Here is an 18,555-nt window from a genome sequence, read left to right on the forward strand (position 1 = left end):
GGTCATTAAAAAGTAGTTTCAAAGACAGGAGCTGAAACTTCAATGTTAAAATGTTGTAAGTGTCCAAAATATTTTTTTGAGCATTATAGAAGTCAGTAGTCATCATGGCAACTAAGAAGTGTTTACTTCCCTAAAAATATGGTGCACCTTCTTAAGAAATTGTGTTCCCTGGAAATTGCCAGATCCTTGGTTAAGAGAATTCAGCAGAATTTCATGCTCAGATCTTCCCTCTATGCATCCAGAATAATTCAGTAATTATTCAGAAAACCTCAAGGGAGATTGAATCAATAGAATGATTTGGAAAGGATAAAATGAAATTACTGACATCTTTCAGTATAGGTATTCCTCTAACTTTCCCTGTAGCCCTGGAATAACACTTTCTCAGTGCTCCATTGATGGTTCTTGCCTTCTTCCCTCTTCACCCCATCTTGCGTGTATTCATCTCTCAGCTTAGAGTTCCAGCATTTGTGCTTTTCCTTTTTGACAAGGTAGCATCTTAGCAATGTTGACATCCAGATTATGATAACTGCACTTGATGTATGCAGCCTTCTTGGTGTTGACAGCACTGGATGGCATGATGCTTATTGCCCACGTGCTGTGGCCATTTATAGGCTTCCTTTAGAAATGTCATCAGAGAAGGCTAAGAAGTTTTGTGACCCTTCCTTGGAATATTGTCACTTGCTGCTGTTTTGCCTTTTCCTTGATTCCTGAAGTTTGCTTTCTCATCTAAATTACAGCAAGTTGCAAGTCTTCATTACATAACCCTGTACTCTCAAATTTCTTTCTTTACTGTTGTTTGAATATTATGTTACATAGTTAAGTTCCTTTTTTCTTATCTCCAGGGCCATCCACAGATGGTGGTACCTTTCATAAAGAAGGCCAAGGTGCCATTTCAGAAATAGTGAGGGGAATGCTGCCTTCCTTGTGTCTTCCGCAATCAAAAGACATGTAATACAAAGAAGCAAGTGATGGAAACAAGCTCTGAATCCAGATGCTGGAATTGCAGGCTTATTTTTTGAAAACCATTTGTAATAAATCAGCAATTATTCTGCCTTTCTGCATGTTTCCCATGAGCAAGCACATCTGATTTATTTAAAATACGTACCTCCATAAACTAATTGTGAAATTGCATTGCTGTGCTCCCACCTAGGTACCTGCTGTTAAAGTCCGAGGCACTCATACTAGGAGGAAATTGTGCTAGGAGTCTCTGGATTGGTACATTGGAGCTGTGGGGGAGGAAGTCGGTGCAAATTCTGCATGTGCCACATACAGCTATAAAGCCACCCAAAACACACCAGTTGATGTATTGAACAACTGGAAGGAAAATAGTGCTGGCAGCCTGCCTTTCAACATGTGCTCCCCTGATCGGGTGTACCTTGGGTGCCTGTTAGCATGTTCAGTCTCTGATTCTGAACTGTTGCTCAAAACTCAGGAATAGCGGTGGTTACAGACAGCAGCGGACAGGGGCAGATTTGCCACCTGGCTCATGCAGATACAAGGTCAGCGTGGGGCTTGGGTTTTGTCTGAAGCAGAGGTCTTTTGCATGTTGTAAACTGCGTTTACCAGCTTTTGGCATATGAAGTATTGGCTACAAAATGAGGATGTTCTACCAGTGATTTTAAGATGATGTCGCTTTGGTGACATGGCACAGAATGGTGGTCTTCCCCCAGTGCATCTGGCACTCCCAGATTGCTCTTGCCAATGTGCCCAGAGTCAGTGGCTTTCAGAATCTCTCGTTTTCTTGCTGCTTGCAAACACTTAGACATACGATGCTCTTACCGTTTTCTTCCACAACAGTCATACCCTATCTTATTTGAACACTTGGTATAGACAGTGCTGGTTGCTGCCTGGATCAGCAGAGTTGTATCAGCAGAGTTCTAATGCTTTTCTTGTTGGGGTCAAGTTTGAAAAAAACCCAAAAAAACGGGGTTGTCATTTAAATTATCTTCCTTTTTTCAAGGCATGGATTCAGCAGCAAGTTCAAGAAATCTGCAGATCAATCATTGGTGAAATTTTGATATTTTGAATATGATGATCTAAATGCCATAAGAAGAGGAAAGATAGTACTAGTTTTGCAGGGAAGAAGAGCATACTAATGCTTTTCTGATTAGGCTGTGTTTAAGATTTCCCCCCTCCCCGCCCCCCCAAATTAAAATATTTTTTGAAATTTTTTTTTTTTTTTGTAGGGAGGTTCCTATGAAGGATGCCAAAGAATATGCAGAATCTATAGGTGCAATTGTTGTTGAAACCAGTGCAAAGAATGCTGTTAACATTGAAGAACTTTTTCAAGGAATAAGTAAGTAAATGCTCCCTTTATTTATTTATTTAATTGTGATTGTTTGGAGGTCTTCTGAAAAAAGCTGTCTGTTTCGGGTCTAAAAACTTCTTTCCCAAGGACATCAAGAAATCCACTGGGCCAGTAATATGGCTGCAGTTTATGCAGATGTAAACTAAGAATGACTTTGAATACACCAGAGCAAAACATAGTAGATAGTAGATACGGGGTAAGCCTATTCCTTCTAAATCTGTATATAAATCCTTACCTGAGTCACATCTTCTGTTTCAGACCGGGCCTGCTGTAGAGGCAATACTGTTGATCTTATCATCACGTTGATAAAAACTTAAATGCTGAGAAATGCGCCTGGAGGGCTATGATAAGTAGAAAATAGTCATTGCAGTGGAATCCGTTTAAAAGAAATATTTTCTCTCCAGATCTTTTAAACAAGATGAGACTGACATTCCTGATGAGAATAAAAAATGTCTTGTTCAGTTTGCCTTCTAGGGGTCACAGTTTTGGTCTCTGGCTGCAAGTGGGAAGGACCTTGCGGGCTGGAAGGGACCTCAGGAGACCTTCAGTCCAACTTCCCGCTCAAAGCAGACTTGATAGCGAATTCAGACCAGGTTGCTTGGGCCACTGTCTGGCTGGGCCCGAGAGCAGAGGTTCCACAACCTCTCTGGGCAGCTGAGCCCAGTATTTAAATAAACATCCAATGCTCTCCCTCAACCACAGATCCAGTAATACTATCATTTAGGGCAACCAGGTTGGGTGGACATGGTTTACCCTTGGTAAGTCCATGCTGACTGGTCCCGGTCTCCTTATTCACCTTCATGTGCTCAGGAGCAGCTTCTGAGAGGATTTGCTCCGTGGTTTTCCCAGGAAGCAGAGTTAGGCTAACCAGCCTGTAGATCCGTGGCTTGTTATTGCCCTTTTTGAAGACAGATACAACATTCACCTTTCTTCAGTCATAGGGGACCTCCCTCATTCTCCACAACCTTTCAAAACCGATAGGGATGATAAAGAACGGCCTTGCGTTGGCTTGCTCCCTCTGCATGTTCAGGTTTGCATGGGTTGAGATTTCTTAAGAGCTCCGTGACTTGATCCTCTTCCAATACTGGTGGTTCCTCCTCTCTCTGAATCCTGTTTTGGGGTGCAGAGGCCTAGGAGACAGCATGTCCAGAAACTCAACTTTGTTTCCCTAAAGTCTTTATTTTATTTTATTTTATTTTACGTATTCATAATCACCTCATATTATCTACCCCACTTTGCCTGAGACGGGGCCTGTTCAAGTGTTTACTTCGTTTGCATGGGATGTATTTGAAATGGTTAATGAGAATCGATATTCCTAGAATACACTACCTTTCTTTTACCTCCTTTAAAAATGGAGGAGTGTGTAACATGGCTGTCTGGAGGAACCAGTCCTTGTGATAGTTTGCCAGATTGTCTGTGTCCGACGGTTGTGAATGTTCTCGCAGAGGAACTCATCCTTGCCACGTAATTAGATAATTAGCTTCCATCTTTGATAGGCAATGCTGCAGCTGGCAGCATACACTGTCCCTAATGGATATAATAGATGAGGAAAATCAGCTAAATTAAGTTTAGTATGAACTAGATACCCAGGCAAGTGCACTTAATTCCACAGGCAATTATTTCTATATATAGAAATATTTGGTCTCAGTGGATTTACTCGTGACCTTATCAAGTACTCAGCGGAGAGAAAGGAGGGAGTTGGTAGTGTATGTTTGTAGAAATGTAGTGGAAACCAAGTGAAAAATGCTTAATTAGCAGGCGAATTAATTAGTATGATTGTGACTGGGCAGAGGGTATGGATAACTTTCTGATCTTTTACACAATTTCCAAAAAGGCTGTTTATGCCCAAGTTGCTTGGCAGCATTTCTACCTTTTCAGTGTATGAAGTCCCTCTGTGGCCATGTCTCCTGCCCTGCTGACTGATTTTGTTTGTGTGATGCCCTAGAAGTCATGCTGCAGCTTCAGTTTTGCTTTCGTGCTGCCGAGAGTTCGTGCCCTTCTCTTTGTGCTGCTGTAGAAGGGCACGGTGCAGCTCCCCAGCCTCTGAGCAGGGAGACAGCAACTTCTGTTTACCTTGGATCTTGAAGGTAGACTGTATGAATTGCCTATTTTACAGCCTGGATTTGGAAGGATGTCCCAACATGCGTGGAGAATTTCTCCATTAAAAACCTGCTTGAAATTGATACCCCAAACAGAAAGGGTAGACTACATTTTAATTTAGCTAAAAAACTTACCTCCTGCTTGCTTATGCTTTTCATTTCCCAGGGGTATTTTAACATAATCATTTTTCCTTCCTAAGGTGTCTAACAACTGTCTCTTTTCCAGGGAAAATGTTGTGAACGGAGTGAAACAGTATAATGGGAAAAAATTACTCAACATAATGATATAAAGAAGGCGGAAAATAAAAGGGGAACTGGGATTTTTTGCTGACAACCAGATAAATCTTGGAAAAATTGTAGAGATTATAGACAGATCACTTTATTTTTGAGGTTATTATATTACACTATTTTTAAAAGATTTTTTAAAAATAAGTTTCTCTCAGGATTTGAGGATTTGACTGCTTTGAGGGATGTCTTAATAACACAGTCTCAACACAAATCCATTGTCCTTAATTCTTCTCAAGAAAATACAAGATGTGAAAGACTAGAATCAGGATAAGTTTCTGATTTTTTGAAGACAGGGCCAATCTGGCAGGAGAGGGATTCTGCAGTCAGTGTACTCAGGCGAATAAGGCTGAGGAGGCAGACTGAGCACAAGGGTCAGCAAAGTTGGTGTTCTCCGCGCTGGAGAGTTTTCACTGAGCTGCTATCGTGGTTTAAACCCAGCCGGCAACTGAGCCCCACACAGCTGCTCAATCACTCCCCTCCGGTGGGATGGGGGAGAGAACAGGAAGGGTAAAAGTGAGAAAACTCTTGGGTTGAGATAAAGACAGTTTAATAGGGAAAACAAAAGCTGCACGCACAAGCAAAGCAAAACAAGGAATTCATTCACTGCTTCCCCTCGGCAGGCAGGAGTTCAGCCACCTCCAGGAAAGCAGGACTCCGTCATGTGTAACAGTTACTTGGGAAGACAAACACCATCACTCCAAACGTCCTCCCTTCCTCCTTCTTTCCCCAGTTTTATGTGCTGAGCATGACATCATATGGTATGGGATATCCCTTTGGTCAGTTGGGGTCAGCTGTCCCGGCTGTGTCCCCTCCCAGCTTCTTGTGCACCCCCAGCCCACTCGCTGGTGGGGTGGTGTGAGGAGCAGAGAAGGCCTTGACTCTGTGTAAGCACTGCTCAGCAGTGACTAACACATCCCTGTGTTATCAACACTGTTTCCAGCACAAATCCAAAACACAGCCCCATACTAGCTACTAGGAAAAACATGAACTCTGTCCCAGCCAAACCAGCACAGCTGCGTAATGGGATGCAGCTCCTGGCTGGCTGTTGTACCCCTGTGATTTCAGATGGCAAGCCACTACACTTACCCTGGTTTACATTTAGCAGCGCCTGACTGAAGGCTTGCTGTGATTGTGAAACATCATGTGGCTGTTTTATTTCTCTGTAAACAAGAAAAGAATATTTTTAGTACAGTTTTATATTCCCCACTTGGGCTAAATTTTTCCCAATGTCTTTCTTGAAAGCTTTCTGACATAAAAAGGGCTTAAGATTATAGTGGTTTTTCTTCTGTTCCAGTAGTTATTTTTTAATAGCTGAGTGTCTATAGAATCAAATGTTACTAATTTTTTATTCCCAGCCTTAGAAGAATCCGGCACAGCAGCTCCTTGTTGCTGGTTTATACTTCAGCAGCAGCAAATATGCCAGGAATGTATTATACGATAACAGTATAATACAGTATAATACAGTATAAAGTTGTGCCTGTGCAGGGGGTCATACGAGTTCTATATTGCCCTTTCTTGGTTGTGGGGCTTTGCTCTGCTGACGACTGCTTGTGCCTGGGAAGGCAGCTTACCAATTAAAACTGGCTGGTTTTCAATGGCTAAAAAAGCTGCCCCAAGTGTACTGTCATTTAGTGTCAATGACACCCTTGCAATTTTCAGACACCCATTCATTTAACAACTCAAATAAACCTTATTTACCTTATTCAAATCTAGTACATGCCCAGCTGTTTCTCTTCAGCGAGTGTGTTGCCTGTTACCTTACCGTGAAGGTGCCCCGGACGGGAAAGAGAAGATTACATAAAAGCCATTCTCTGTAAATGATAGAGCTGAGACTGTACCTCCCAGTTAATACCAGTCTGCATCAGTAGGTCCAAAGGTAAACAGGCAGTGGGACGAGTAAGCCGCTGAAGAATACCTAGCCGAGTGAAATACGAAATAAACTTGTGTTAAGCAAAAAAAAGTAAATGATGGGCATGCATTATTTTTTGAAGTCTGGCAAATGTTGAGGACTGGTGCGCTACCGAAGGGGCCAAGATTGAAGCATTTCAGCATCTTCTGTCAAAGGTGAGGGGGAACGGAGGAACAGAATTATCAGAATCGCTCTATGGAAAGTGTCTAAAGTTGGCACGCTTGATCTTACTGATGCTAGCACTACAAGGAGGAGAGACAGGCTGATGTTTAAAAATCCAGATAAGGATGCTCTTCCTAGACGAGGCTTCCTAATTAGAGCAGAGAGTTTCTGTCTCAGGATACGACCTTTCATGTGGTAAATGCTCAGTTATAAATGTATGAAGCTATTGATTTTCTGATGCCTTGCCAGCAGCTCGTATGTTGAATATTTAATGTAACCCAAATACTTGTTTCCTAGAAATACTGGAGGTTTAAAAAAAAAAACAAAACAAAAACCAAAACAAACCCAACCTCTAGAGTTTACAGTTTAACCAGTTGTATACTGGACAAACTAGAGAGGAATGTATGAAATGTCTGTCTGTGGAACGGGAGGGATCCTTTCCAGTGGACATTCAATGTTTGCACTGACTCAAATGGACTTGGATGGATGGAATTGCAGATGGACAATTGTTGAGCTTTCTGAGTGATGAGTATGGTGGTTTTCATCCTGTTATCTGCTGATTTGCGGATATCTGTGAACTACATTGAAGAGATCTGTGAAAGACATTTTAAGAAAAGCAAGTACATTTATGTTACAAAGCAATTCATATGCACCATTTTTAAGGCAGCCCAAGCTCATAACTGAAATTTTTTTGTAGAGGGAAAAGGGAAAGGATGGAAAAACATGGCCCTAACTTATGTTTGAGATTATATTCTTTACAGTTTATGCTCCCTGCATTCTAGGATTAGGTCTTCTCTTGCTTTCAAATTCTAATGAATGCAGCAAAACTTACTGGCCTTTGGACTACTCTTAAAGTTAAACTTGTGAGGTCCTGGATTTCTCTCCAACCATAGGAGGGCTCTTCAACATAAACTAGTAAATAAACCGAAACAGCCCAAAGTTAATTACAGCAGGACCTCAAATCAAGGTTGGATCTCTTGGTAATTAAAGTCATTAGGAATTCTGTTGTTTACTCTGATGCTTGTAAGATTTAAATCTTTTTTTTTTTCCTGCAGATTTTAATTAAATGAGCAAAATTTAGTTGTATTGCTGCTTCCCCTAACAAGAACTTCAGTGTCAGCATTCTATGCTTTTGCTTAAACAAAAAAAAAAAAAGGCAGCTTTATTTTCATGCATGGAGATGCTGTTAGATATGTTATTAGGAGTATTAAAATAATTGCAACTTAACTATGTTTAGTTATGCAATATCCTTTGTTGTAAATATGTGCTACCTTGCATGAAAGCTTACAACATGAAGTAAACAGCAGTCATCTCTGTCAGTTGGGGAAATCCTGCTTCACTGCAAATACAGGTGAGAAAAAGAAACTAGAGGCTGAGTGGGCCAAGCTTTATAACCCATGTGAGAGACATGGGGAACTTCTAAAATACCAGTGAAACTGGTTTCAAAGGATGAAAGGATTTGAGGAGATAAGAAGCGTGGCTGTCTTAAGTCCTACAGGTGCAGAAAGAGTCTTACATGCAAATGCCTAAACTGTTGGATAAGATGTGCCTGCTTCATTCTGCCATGCCTTCACAGATAGCTGTGCTTTATTAACGAGGTTTATAAAGAGCAATGCTTTGCAGGGGCTCACCTTGCTGTGATACAGCTAGCAATTTTAGGAGGAGGTTCTGGCCATTGTATAGCTGTTGTACTGCTACTTGAAGAAGTCTGCCTTTTCTCAGGCGAGCCATGAATTTCACATCCTGCAGTAATGAAAATCTCCCCTTCCTCTAGCCCCCTAAAAAATCAAGTTGTACGTGATTTTCAGGAAGAGAACAGATGGAAGAAATGCGCAGAAAGCCACTGTGCACCTCCATGATGTCTTGCTTCTTACCCTTAGCAGAATTGTTGTAGTTGTGTTAGACAGTAGGACTGTGCTTCTTTTGGACTTGGACTTCATCATCTGGATGTGCCAGCTCAGGCTGAGCACATCACATCTGTTTCCACGCTAACCGAGTATCTGTTGAATGCATTGTTGTGTTTGTCCCTTTGTTAGCATGGTAACCAGTTGTGGGGTTTCTTCCTTATGCTCAACTTTAGGGCTGTTTCCAGCCTTTCAGGCAGTCTTGTACAGATCAATGATGAAACTAGTTTCATGTTAAAAAAACAAAACCAGAAAGCCCAACTCCAAGCCTGATTTTTCTGAACTAATGGGTGTCACAGCCTTTAACTGGAGCATTGCATTCAAAAAGGAACAGAGAGAGCAGATTTTATTACTGTGATGATGCATCGTGCTTCCAGCTGCAGCAGAGCAATCCCCATCTGCCTGCCTTCAAGTTCTGCTTGCAGAGCTGTCACCCAGTCCCTGTTGTCTCCCTTGCTTCCCTGCTCCAGTTTTCATTCTTCTCCCTTCCCATTCTGTTTACCTCTTGTCCCACCCTCCCATTTCCCAATCTCCTTGCCTCTGGCACTCTCAGAACCGGAAGTCCCAGAGTGCTGATTAATCTCTTTACTTTAACAAGTCTCAGATTCAATAGCTGGAGTTGGAACTCTTACCAGACATTGAAGAAGACTCTGACCTTCATGCTGGACTGCCTCAGCCCAACTCAAACATGCCAGAAAGGAGGAGTTGCAATTGATGTAGTGCATCCCACTTGTTAACCTGGATGGTTCACTTCAGAACCATGACAATTTCTGTAACCCTGCATTTGAGCATTCTCTTGTGACACTTACTATTTTACACACCATGGTGTGTTTACTGGAATGAAATCGTGGAGGACATGAAGACCTCTGCACGAATGCGTAGAGGTGCATGTTTACAAACAATTTTCTTGCACAAAATCTGTGAAACATGGTCTAAACATTAGTGAAATGAAACCAAAATATATAATCAGATACGTAATTAATACATGTGCAAAATCTAATTTTTAAATTGCAGTCAGCGGACCTCAGTCCATAGGAATATCAGCAATGGGAACCATATGGAACTTTTATACTGTCTCAGTAATAGTATATCCTTAAGTTCCTCATTTTACCAGTTCAGCTGCAGAGTTCTTAGATAAATGCATGCACACCTGTTTTTTTCTGTGTGATTGACCGTTTGATCTGGAATCCTAAGATGTGCTGTTGGTGGTCTTTGGCAAGCTGGCTAGTTGTGGCCTGCTCTGCAAAATGGAGAAAAGACTCTATTTGTGGTCTAGTTTGTCGTCTTGAAGTTAAGCAACAGAAGATTTCAATCTCTCATGGACCTTTTGAGCTGACTCTAGCTTAACAGTGCAGTCATCGGTTTGAAGAGGAATTGTCTTAATCTGTTTATTTCTTCAGCAGGAGAATTGCTGGGCTGGATGTCAGGGCACTACTGCTCCTTTCTGACATCAACTGCATGAAAGAAATAGCATGAAGTAACAATGCTGGAGGTTATCTCATACAGGAGTATTTTTTATTGCTCTGGAATATGTATGCCAGTGAGATACACTTTTAAAATTAGTATATACTTTCTAAAATTAATTCAGTTCATGACCTCTGTTGATCCTGACTCTGCCAGCTAGATTGAGTTGGTGGCAGCAATATTGATGCCATATTTATCAAGAAATGAATGATGAGATGGTCACAGTGCTTTTAGGCAGCAATAGATATTGAGCTGGTTTAGAAGCAGGAAGCGTAGATGCAGGCTCAGCGTTTCACTGCTCATCCTTAGTCTTCTGTTTAGACTTTTTTCTGTTACAGCATCTGCTGTGAGATTAGCTGTCAAGGAGGCTCAGGGAGAGACAATCGGTCAAACAGATTTCTGGCTGATTATTTTTATCCACTTCCCCTGACCCTTGGTGAAAAATCACTGTATCATTTGCTGTGGAGCTGGTTCTTGGGTGTTAGACTGAGTTTTATACTCCAAGACAATTACTCCTGTCAACTGCGCATCAGATGGTAAAAGATGCTTGGGCAGGGATAAGTCTTGTTACTAAAACTAAAATGATTTAACTTGATGGTTTAATAAATCTGGTGATAAGAGAAATAATAAGTGAGAGAAAACTCACCTACTAAAAAAAAAAAACTCAAACCTGAAAAACTTTTAGACTGTTTAAAGCTTTATTTCCTTGTATTGAATTCAAGGGGGGAGTATTCAAACAGCAGAAAACATGGCTAGTTAATGACAAACAGTACTTAAGTTCAAAGGCCAGAATAACTAATCAGCAACTATTATGTCTAGAGATTTTTTTCTCTTTATTATTTGTAGTTGTTATCTGTGTGGTTTTTATCGTTTTGAGAAATGAAATGCATCAAGGTGATTCTTAACGACATATATTGTGTCCTGGTCTGAACTGAACAAAGTGCTCACTGACCTTGAAGCCTGCAATGGTTTTACTCCAAAGATAAGCTTGCCTGCTTCTTTGCATACACATCAAGACTACTGTAGAAAAGACTTGAAACTCAAAAGAAATACGAAACGCTGAATGAAAACCAAATAGAATAACATAGTTGTTTAATGCAGACTTCTAAAATGAAAGTTAAGCTAGTTTGCTTGTTAAAGCTCTCCTCTTCCAAACTTCTTGTTAGAAGAACCAAATGTTTAGAGAGTATTTGCTTAGTGGTATGTTATGGAAACAGTGTCTGTAGATTCCAACTTTTTTAGCTACATTGTGCTCTGAGTCAGATTGACAGGGTTTTATTTTAGCAGGGACTGAGTTGAAAGCACTTTGGAAACAGTAGGTACCTAATGCAGAAGTTCTCTGCAGGTCTCTGCGATGACAGCGTTACCTTCTTGGAAAGCCTCTCACAGATACTACATTCTTCATATTCTCTAGAGTTTTAAGAATTAGTGGATTCTCTTTATCTCCAAACAAAGCCAACAGAACTAATGCACGTTTCAACTGTGTCTCTAACCACCCATTCTGTTTTTTATTTTACTTTGGAAGGGCACTTACAAACATGAAGTCCAAACATCATGTAAGCAGGGTGTGAAGTTGATATTTTAGTGACCTAAATAAAGTGCAGCATTGTAATGTCAGTGCTTATACATGCTTCAGCCCTCAAGATACCTGTTTCTCCCAAGATTATCTGCTTCAAAAATACACTTTTGTTGTATAACATACCTGTTCAGAACTGACTGAATAAGAGGGGTGAAATTTTGATAGGCTTGACCAAAGGTAATCTAGGGACAAGTTTTACAGATGAAATTTTGCTGTTTGATTTTATTGGGATTGGATTTTACCTGCATGCTTTTAACTCGCCCTCCCACAACCACCCCCCAAGTAATTTGTAGGACTCGGGCTTCAACATAGGTACATAATTCATAGAACATTTGGCAAGAGAGAGCGGTGAATAAATGCAGCAAGGATAGGGAAAACTAAGCTGTAAAATCCACCTGGATTATGATGAGCTATTCACAGGAACTTTATGCTCTCTGAAAGTGGCATATAACAAGCAAACGTTAAATATTTTAACTCTTGTTATTTAACATGGGTAATAGTAAAACCAGGAGTATTTAATAGAAAGTAGATTCAACTTAAGAAAAAATTTCCAGCAAATCCACAAGGTAATGGGGAAGTATGTTACCATGACTGTAAGCTCTCCAAGATACTGACGGAGAGATCACTCAGTGGGTTTAATGGAAAAGCCAGGCCCACACCAGAGACAGAGGATAGATTGGACCTGGGCGGATCTTGTTTTTCCATTTATAATTCTAATTATTAAGCACATTGAATGTTGTCCGTGAGTAGGAAGCCAGATAGACAGAAGATGCAGCAGTACTAAAAGAGCACACAGGGGAGGGAGTTGGAGCCCCTGGGAGAGATCTCTAGCTCTCCTGTGATGGCTGAAATTCTTTCAAACACTTAAAATAACCACCCTGTAAGATGATTAAAAAGTCAGGAGAGTGGTGTTAAGTAATCAAAGCTGTCAACTGGAAAGACATGGGTACCCCTCAAAGGAGGGAGGGATTCAATGAAAAGAACAGATTTCTTTTTCAAGTATAGGCGGCATGTGTTTAGTTACAGTGCTTTGTAAAACTCTAGTGTACAAGGACTAAATGCCATGCAGATTTAGGACAGACAAGATCTTGTTAAACTAGCATCATTCACATTTAAGTGGAATTGAGAGAAAGCCAAGAATTTTCTCTTTCTTAGTTGTAAGGTGCTCAGTGAGATAACTATTTTTTTAAATACATGGATAACATAATTTCAGTGTACTTCATGCATTCTCAATAGCCATATTTCGTATATTTTTTTAAAAATCTTTCATAAGCAGGATGCAAGGAAAAAGATTCAAGGTACACAGGAGATGGTTGTTTTCTGGTGAAGTTTCACAGATGTAATTCTTATGCAAGCTAAATCATCCTACCTGTCACCTGCATGTGTTGCTACTACACCAGGAAAACTGAATTCACTGTCTCCTCCTATGTTTCAGGTCGGCAAATTCCACCCTTAGATCCTCATGAAAACGGTAACAATGGAGCAATCAAACTTGGAAAGCAGACTTCACAAACGGGTAGGCGGTGCTGCTGACCCAGCTTGATCTTTTTAGATTTACTTGAAAACAAGCACCATTTGCTTTTTTCACTGAGAAAGGACTTCATGATCTCAGTGACGTGGCTCCTTATCTTGAAAGCAGTAATTTCAATACTTCCCATGAGCAATAACGCAAAGACCAGAAGCAGAAGGCCTTACTTCAAAGGGATTTTGCAAAAACTAGTAGGAAAATCGTCTCTAATACCCTGTCAAAATTACAATGTCAAAAGTACTCTGATTCTCTGTTTAAGCCAACGACTGTTTTTTTTGTTTTTTTTTTTAATAAAAAGGTCCTTTTATATATAAATTTTAGATTTGCTGCAAAAACTTCTCTTCTTACACTGCAAAGTGGACTTGGCATGTTTTTAGAGTTTTCTCTGTAATGATAGGGTGAAAAAAAAACCATAAAACCTGGATTTTGGCTTACAGTTTCTCTGCCATCTTTTTAGCTGGAGTCTGCTTCAGTATTTTTCTAAATCTCTAGCTTCATCTCGCACTTTGAGTAAACATCAGCAAGAAATGGACTGAATTTGCTAACTAGAAAAAAAATGGATCCAAAGGATGAGTGAGTGCAATTTTTACAGACTAGAAGTCAAAATCTGTGTCAGGAGGTGCTGTGTATGTGAGAGAAGGAGTTGTCATGAAGGAGACTGCTGGACCCCATGCAGTTCCAGTCTGCTCCGGAAAGAAGTGAAGATGCAGCCACCGTGCTTTGCCTGAATTGATTCCCTTTCTAGGGCGTAGGCTTCATTAATTACTGAAATTGTAAAAAGAACACAAACGCCAGCTTAATCTCCACTACTTACCAGGTTTCCTCCAAATCTGTGCCCCAGACCAAAGTTATCTTTGCTCAAAGATGCCACTTCCTTGGTTTCTAAAAGAGAGTGCCACACTGCCCCACTCCTCACTGGCCTCAGTGCAGCGCTACAAGAAGTCTTCAAGTCAGAAGAACGATATTTCTGTACAAAAACAGCTTAAGAGAGCACAATATAATTTGGGGTTAAAGGCTGGAATCTAATAAAACAAACCAGAACGTTTCTTTACAAATGCAATTCTGTGAATTTGTGGAGTAGTCCCCTCACCCACATGGGGATGCGGTATGGAAGACCCACTGTGTGATACCTTTGAAGCTTGATGCACTTAAAAATACAGTGTAGGAAAAAAATACACAATAGGTGGCTATGAACTAGAAATAATGTATTCTCCACTTCCATCTTTCATGATTGTGTGTGACTGAGATGATAAAATACGAATTTTTCTTTTTCATCAATTTCATTGGAAATCAGAACTAGGGTAAGAATGCAGGCTTCAAAACCAAAGCCCAGCCTGCATTCCACAATATTACTTTGTTCTCTTATGAGGAAAATTAACCTCACTGCACATTTGTTGGGAGACTTATGAAAAGCAAACAAAAGGGAAAAACAACTTTCCACAATAAATCATGAACAGGTAGGCTAGAGCTCGGTTTCCGTGTTTATACATAAAAAACAGACCTTACTGCGTGGTTGTGAGAGTGCTTTGATAAAATGGCACTAATTATTAGGGCTTGAAACAGAGCCATATGAAATCAACGGGAACGTTTCTTTGTCTTCAGAGGGGTGAAGTAGTTATAGGTGGGAAATGTCCCACTGGATTTTATCTAAGAATCTAAACTGCATTGTTTTTTCACATATAATCCATTTCTCAGATATTTTGGACTCCTTTGAAAGCACTCATACTTGAAAGTATGCCCTTGGATAATACACAGGCTCAGACAGCTACCATGAGAAAGGATATTTCGGGTAAACTTTCAGTTGTCACCTGTGCTGATACATGATCCACTTCGCTGCTTCATTGCAGCAACTCTGTTACAGATAATCCAGGGTTATTTAAGTGAAAATTCAGCAATCATCACTGTTGATAGCTGGAAAGGGAGACAGGCTCCTTTAGGGAACGTTTCATCCCATCCTAGTACAAGTAAGTCTGCCATGGGTGCCTGGCTCTTTCAACTGGCTGTGGAGGGAGAGGTTAACCTGGCCTTCAGCGCTAAAGAAATGTCAAACCTATGCATCACAGATGCATATAATTTATGGGATCTATGACCCAATGCTGCAAGAGATCTGGTTCTCCCTAAATAAAACCTGGTAGAAGGGTAGACCTGTTACCAAGAAAACAAGGTGAGATTGAACCCACGTTTTTAAAGGTGTCATAAATTTTAGTTCAACATACAGTAATTACACATAACTGATTTTTAAGCTTTCATAAATCTTTGTAGCGTATTTCTTTTTTTTTAATGTGACAGCTCAAAACCCTACTTGAGATGTCTGAAAGTTTTGTAAGACCATTCTGCGAGTACCTTGTATACTCAACTTTATGCTAGAACTGGTAATTGATGCTGATCTGTAGGGAATAAATACTATCTTGAACAACCAGCTCTCACAGCTGCCATTGAGCTGTATGTGAATCAGAACAGGTTTATGAGCTATATATTAAAACAGTTTAAAATTGGAAGTTGTTATAATGGATCTCTGGCAGATTTTAAAATTCAAATGCTGGCTAAAAGATATTTTTGCATTTTGTGGGCCAAATCTAAATCACCTTATTCTGCTTTTAGACAAGAAAAAGACTTCAATGAATAAGGATTCTGATTGTGTAAGTTCTTGAGATTTGGGTTACGGTGAGTTTCAGTAGGGAACTCTGAAGTCACAGGTGAAAAAATAACAGGCCACTGTGCTCTGCAGAGCAGCTCGCATTTTTTTTGAAGACAGGGTTTGCCTTTGACGATGATGTTGCCTCTCTGCTGTTCGTCAAAGCTAAAGTGCAGCTTTAACCTGCCTCTTCAAATGGGGGAACGGTTTGTTTTAAAAATTGTGATTTTCAACTGTAAAATTCATGATTTCTGCTTCCTTTTGTTGCCTGCGTTGCTTGGAAAGTACCACCACCCTTCATAAACAGCCAGCAGCACCCAGAATTCCTCTTAGTAGTTAATGGCTGGTGAAAAGCTAAATAACTGTACAGGAGCACCTGACTCTGTAGCTGATCTGCTCTAATAACAAGAAGAAGAATAATAACGCTGCAGTTCTAGGTTGGCCAGCTGGTGCTGGATTTGTCCAAGATTGGTTTTCTCAAGAGAGCTGGCAGCAGGACTGAAGCACAGGCTGCAGTGCCAAGGATGCTTGGTGGAGCTTGTTTGCACCGTGACTCAAGACTGTGACTGTCCAGTTGTGGGTGACTTGCTTTTCTGGCTTGTCATGAACTAGTTTAAAAACAAGATTATGAAGGAACTAGTTTTCATATATGCTCTGCATATGTGTGTGTATATAAGTACAGTTTTGTATTGTTATGCTGACATGTAGTGTTTTTTCACTATGTCTGGTTCTCATATACTGCACATTGTATTCTGTAAGTACATTTTTTTGTTAATGGTCATTTCACCTTTATGAACTTAAAGTTATGGATCAAAGGTAGCAAGAAGATAGAGATACACATAGGTACAATTGTTGACTCGCCGTTCTTATGCATGAAAATGGCATATTCTAGCAAAAGTTTGTCTTGCAGACTGAGAAGTCTAAAAAAGGCCATTATTATCCAAGAATTGGGACTCAGAAGTTACACTCAAAAAAAAAACAGAAAAGAAAAAAAAAATTGATTATTTTTGTTCATGGTACAGCAGGTCTATTTAAAGTGCTACAATGTAACATGGGTTTGTATCAATACCTAGAGAAGTTACCTATCATCCCTTGTCTTCGCTAATCTTTCATGGCACGTGGTAATAAGCGTGACTAGATTATACATGCGAGCACTCTGACTATAATCGGACCTTTTCAGTACAGTGATGATATATTTTACTATGCTACCCTTAATTATTTAAACCGGAGTCAGTGATAAATTGTAAGTTTAAAATCACCTGCTAAGTATTCTTCCTCTGTTTTGTTTATATAAGGGCTTTGACTGGGCTGGACCCACTCGCTTCATGTATGGGATGCTGCAATCTGTTAATACTTTACCTTCTGTTTTACATATTAATTGTATCATACCTAATAATATTTTTTGCCCTAAAATGTAGTTTTTGTGTTTTATTTAACCTACAATGATTAACGGTAATAAATGTTTTAAATACCTCTGATTTGGGGGTGTCTCTGGTTTCAATAAAGCAGAACAAAATAGGTCCCATTTTTCACATCATTTGCTCTTGAAAAAGGGCTGTCTGCAGTCTGTGGATTGCTTACCTGGGATTTAAACGCTGCTTGAAACGTGTGTGGCTGGCCTTTTAGCAGAAACTGAATGCATTCCTGGGGGATCCTGCAGTGCAGGTGAACTTTCAAAAACCAGAAAAAGATTATCTGAGAATCCCTTTGCTAAGTTATTTGAATTATCCACTAGAAGAGAGGTACCCGAGTGGCCAGTATCAGCTTGGAAATTTAGAATAGTAGCTGTCAGTAGAAAGTGAGCTTACAGTTACCACTTGCTTTGAATAGCAACCATGACAGCTATGGCTCATAAGACTCTTTCTCTTTTGTATGTTTTTATTTTGGTGGTACATTTACGTCCCTCAAACTTGTCTTTAGGAGTTAAGAACGCTCCCTTAAGAAGTGTGCCGTATTTCATACCTCCTAGTGCTATTGTTTCAAGAGGTCTTTAAACTCACCAGAAAGTTTTTGCGCTGTCTGGTTCATATTTTCAAAGTTGTTACCACAACTATCTGGACTGAATAAAGGGTTGGTTTTTTTTAAGGAAAAACAGGTTTTTTGAGTAAGGCTTTTCTAACTACATGATAAATTCAATGCGCACCGGTACACAAGAAGCACAGTAACTCAAATAACAGCACAGAACATCATTTCTCTGTGTAAGGAGAAACCAGTATTTCAAAGGGGATTACATAGGTTGTGAGTTTATTACTGCTTGAAGATACCCAGCAGGATCTGTTCCCTGCTTTGAAGCATTTATAATCACACTGGAAAAATTATGTATCTTATCTCCAGCTATGCGTAGATAAAAATGAACCCAGGTACATAACCGTAAACTGTAAAAGGTGATGTACTTAATTCAAGGAAAGCCTAAGCAAGCCCCTCTTAACTACTATCAATGTGTTGGAAAATCAGAAGTGAATGCTGTTTTTCCTTTTAGTGTGGAAGGAGAGTTGTCCCCTTCAATGGATCAGTCCTTGCATTGTCGATGGGATGTTTTACAAGGCTTGGAAGCATGTTCTTGTAGTGCTTTAGGTTAGAGTTGAATTTAGCAATGAGAGGGGAGCTGTACAATTGGCTGGAAAGTAAACCTCCTCTGCTTTCTTTTTGAAGACTGAAGGTTGTGTCTCGGGGTACTGA

At 40.1% G+C, this 18,555-nt stretch overlaps 1 protein-coding gene across 3 annotated transcripts in view; it reads left to right on the forward strand.

The window, feature by feature from the left end:
• The window catches only part of RAB31 (RAB31, member RAS oncogene family), a 71,883-nt gene that overhangs the window by 50,247 nt on the left and 3,081 nt on the right, over positions 1 to 18,555 (forward strand). For 2 of the 3 annotated variants that reach the window (XM_075142093.1, XM_075142094.1), the window contains exons 6-7: positions 2,187 to 2,296; positions 13,149 to 16,845. In XM_075142093.1, the coding sequence (XP_074998194.1) occupies positions 2,187 to 2,296; positions 13,149 to 13,246 (208 nt within the window). In that variant the 3' untranslated portion in view covers positions 13,247 to 16,845. Of the gene's footprint in view, positions 1 to 2,186; positions 2,297 to 13,148; positions 16,846 to 18,555 lie in introns of those variants that run through there. The other variant, XM_075142095.1, reaches the window with a different exon arrangement.

This window comes from Calonectris borealis, chromosome 2 (genome assembly GCF_964195595.1).
Source record: "Calonectris borealis chromosome 2, bCalBor7.hap1.2, whole genome shotgun sequence".
In the NCBI taxonomy this organism is placed as follows: Eukaryota; Metazoa; Chordata; class Aves; order Procellariiformes; family Procellariidae; genus Calonectris; species Calonectris borealis.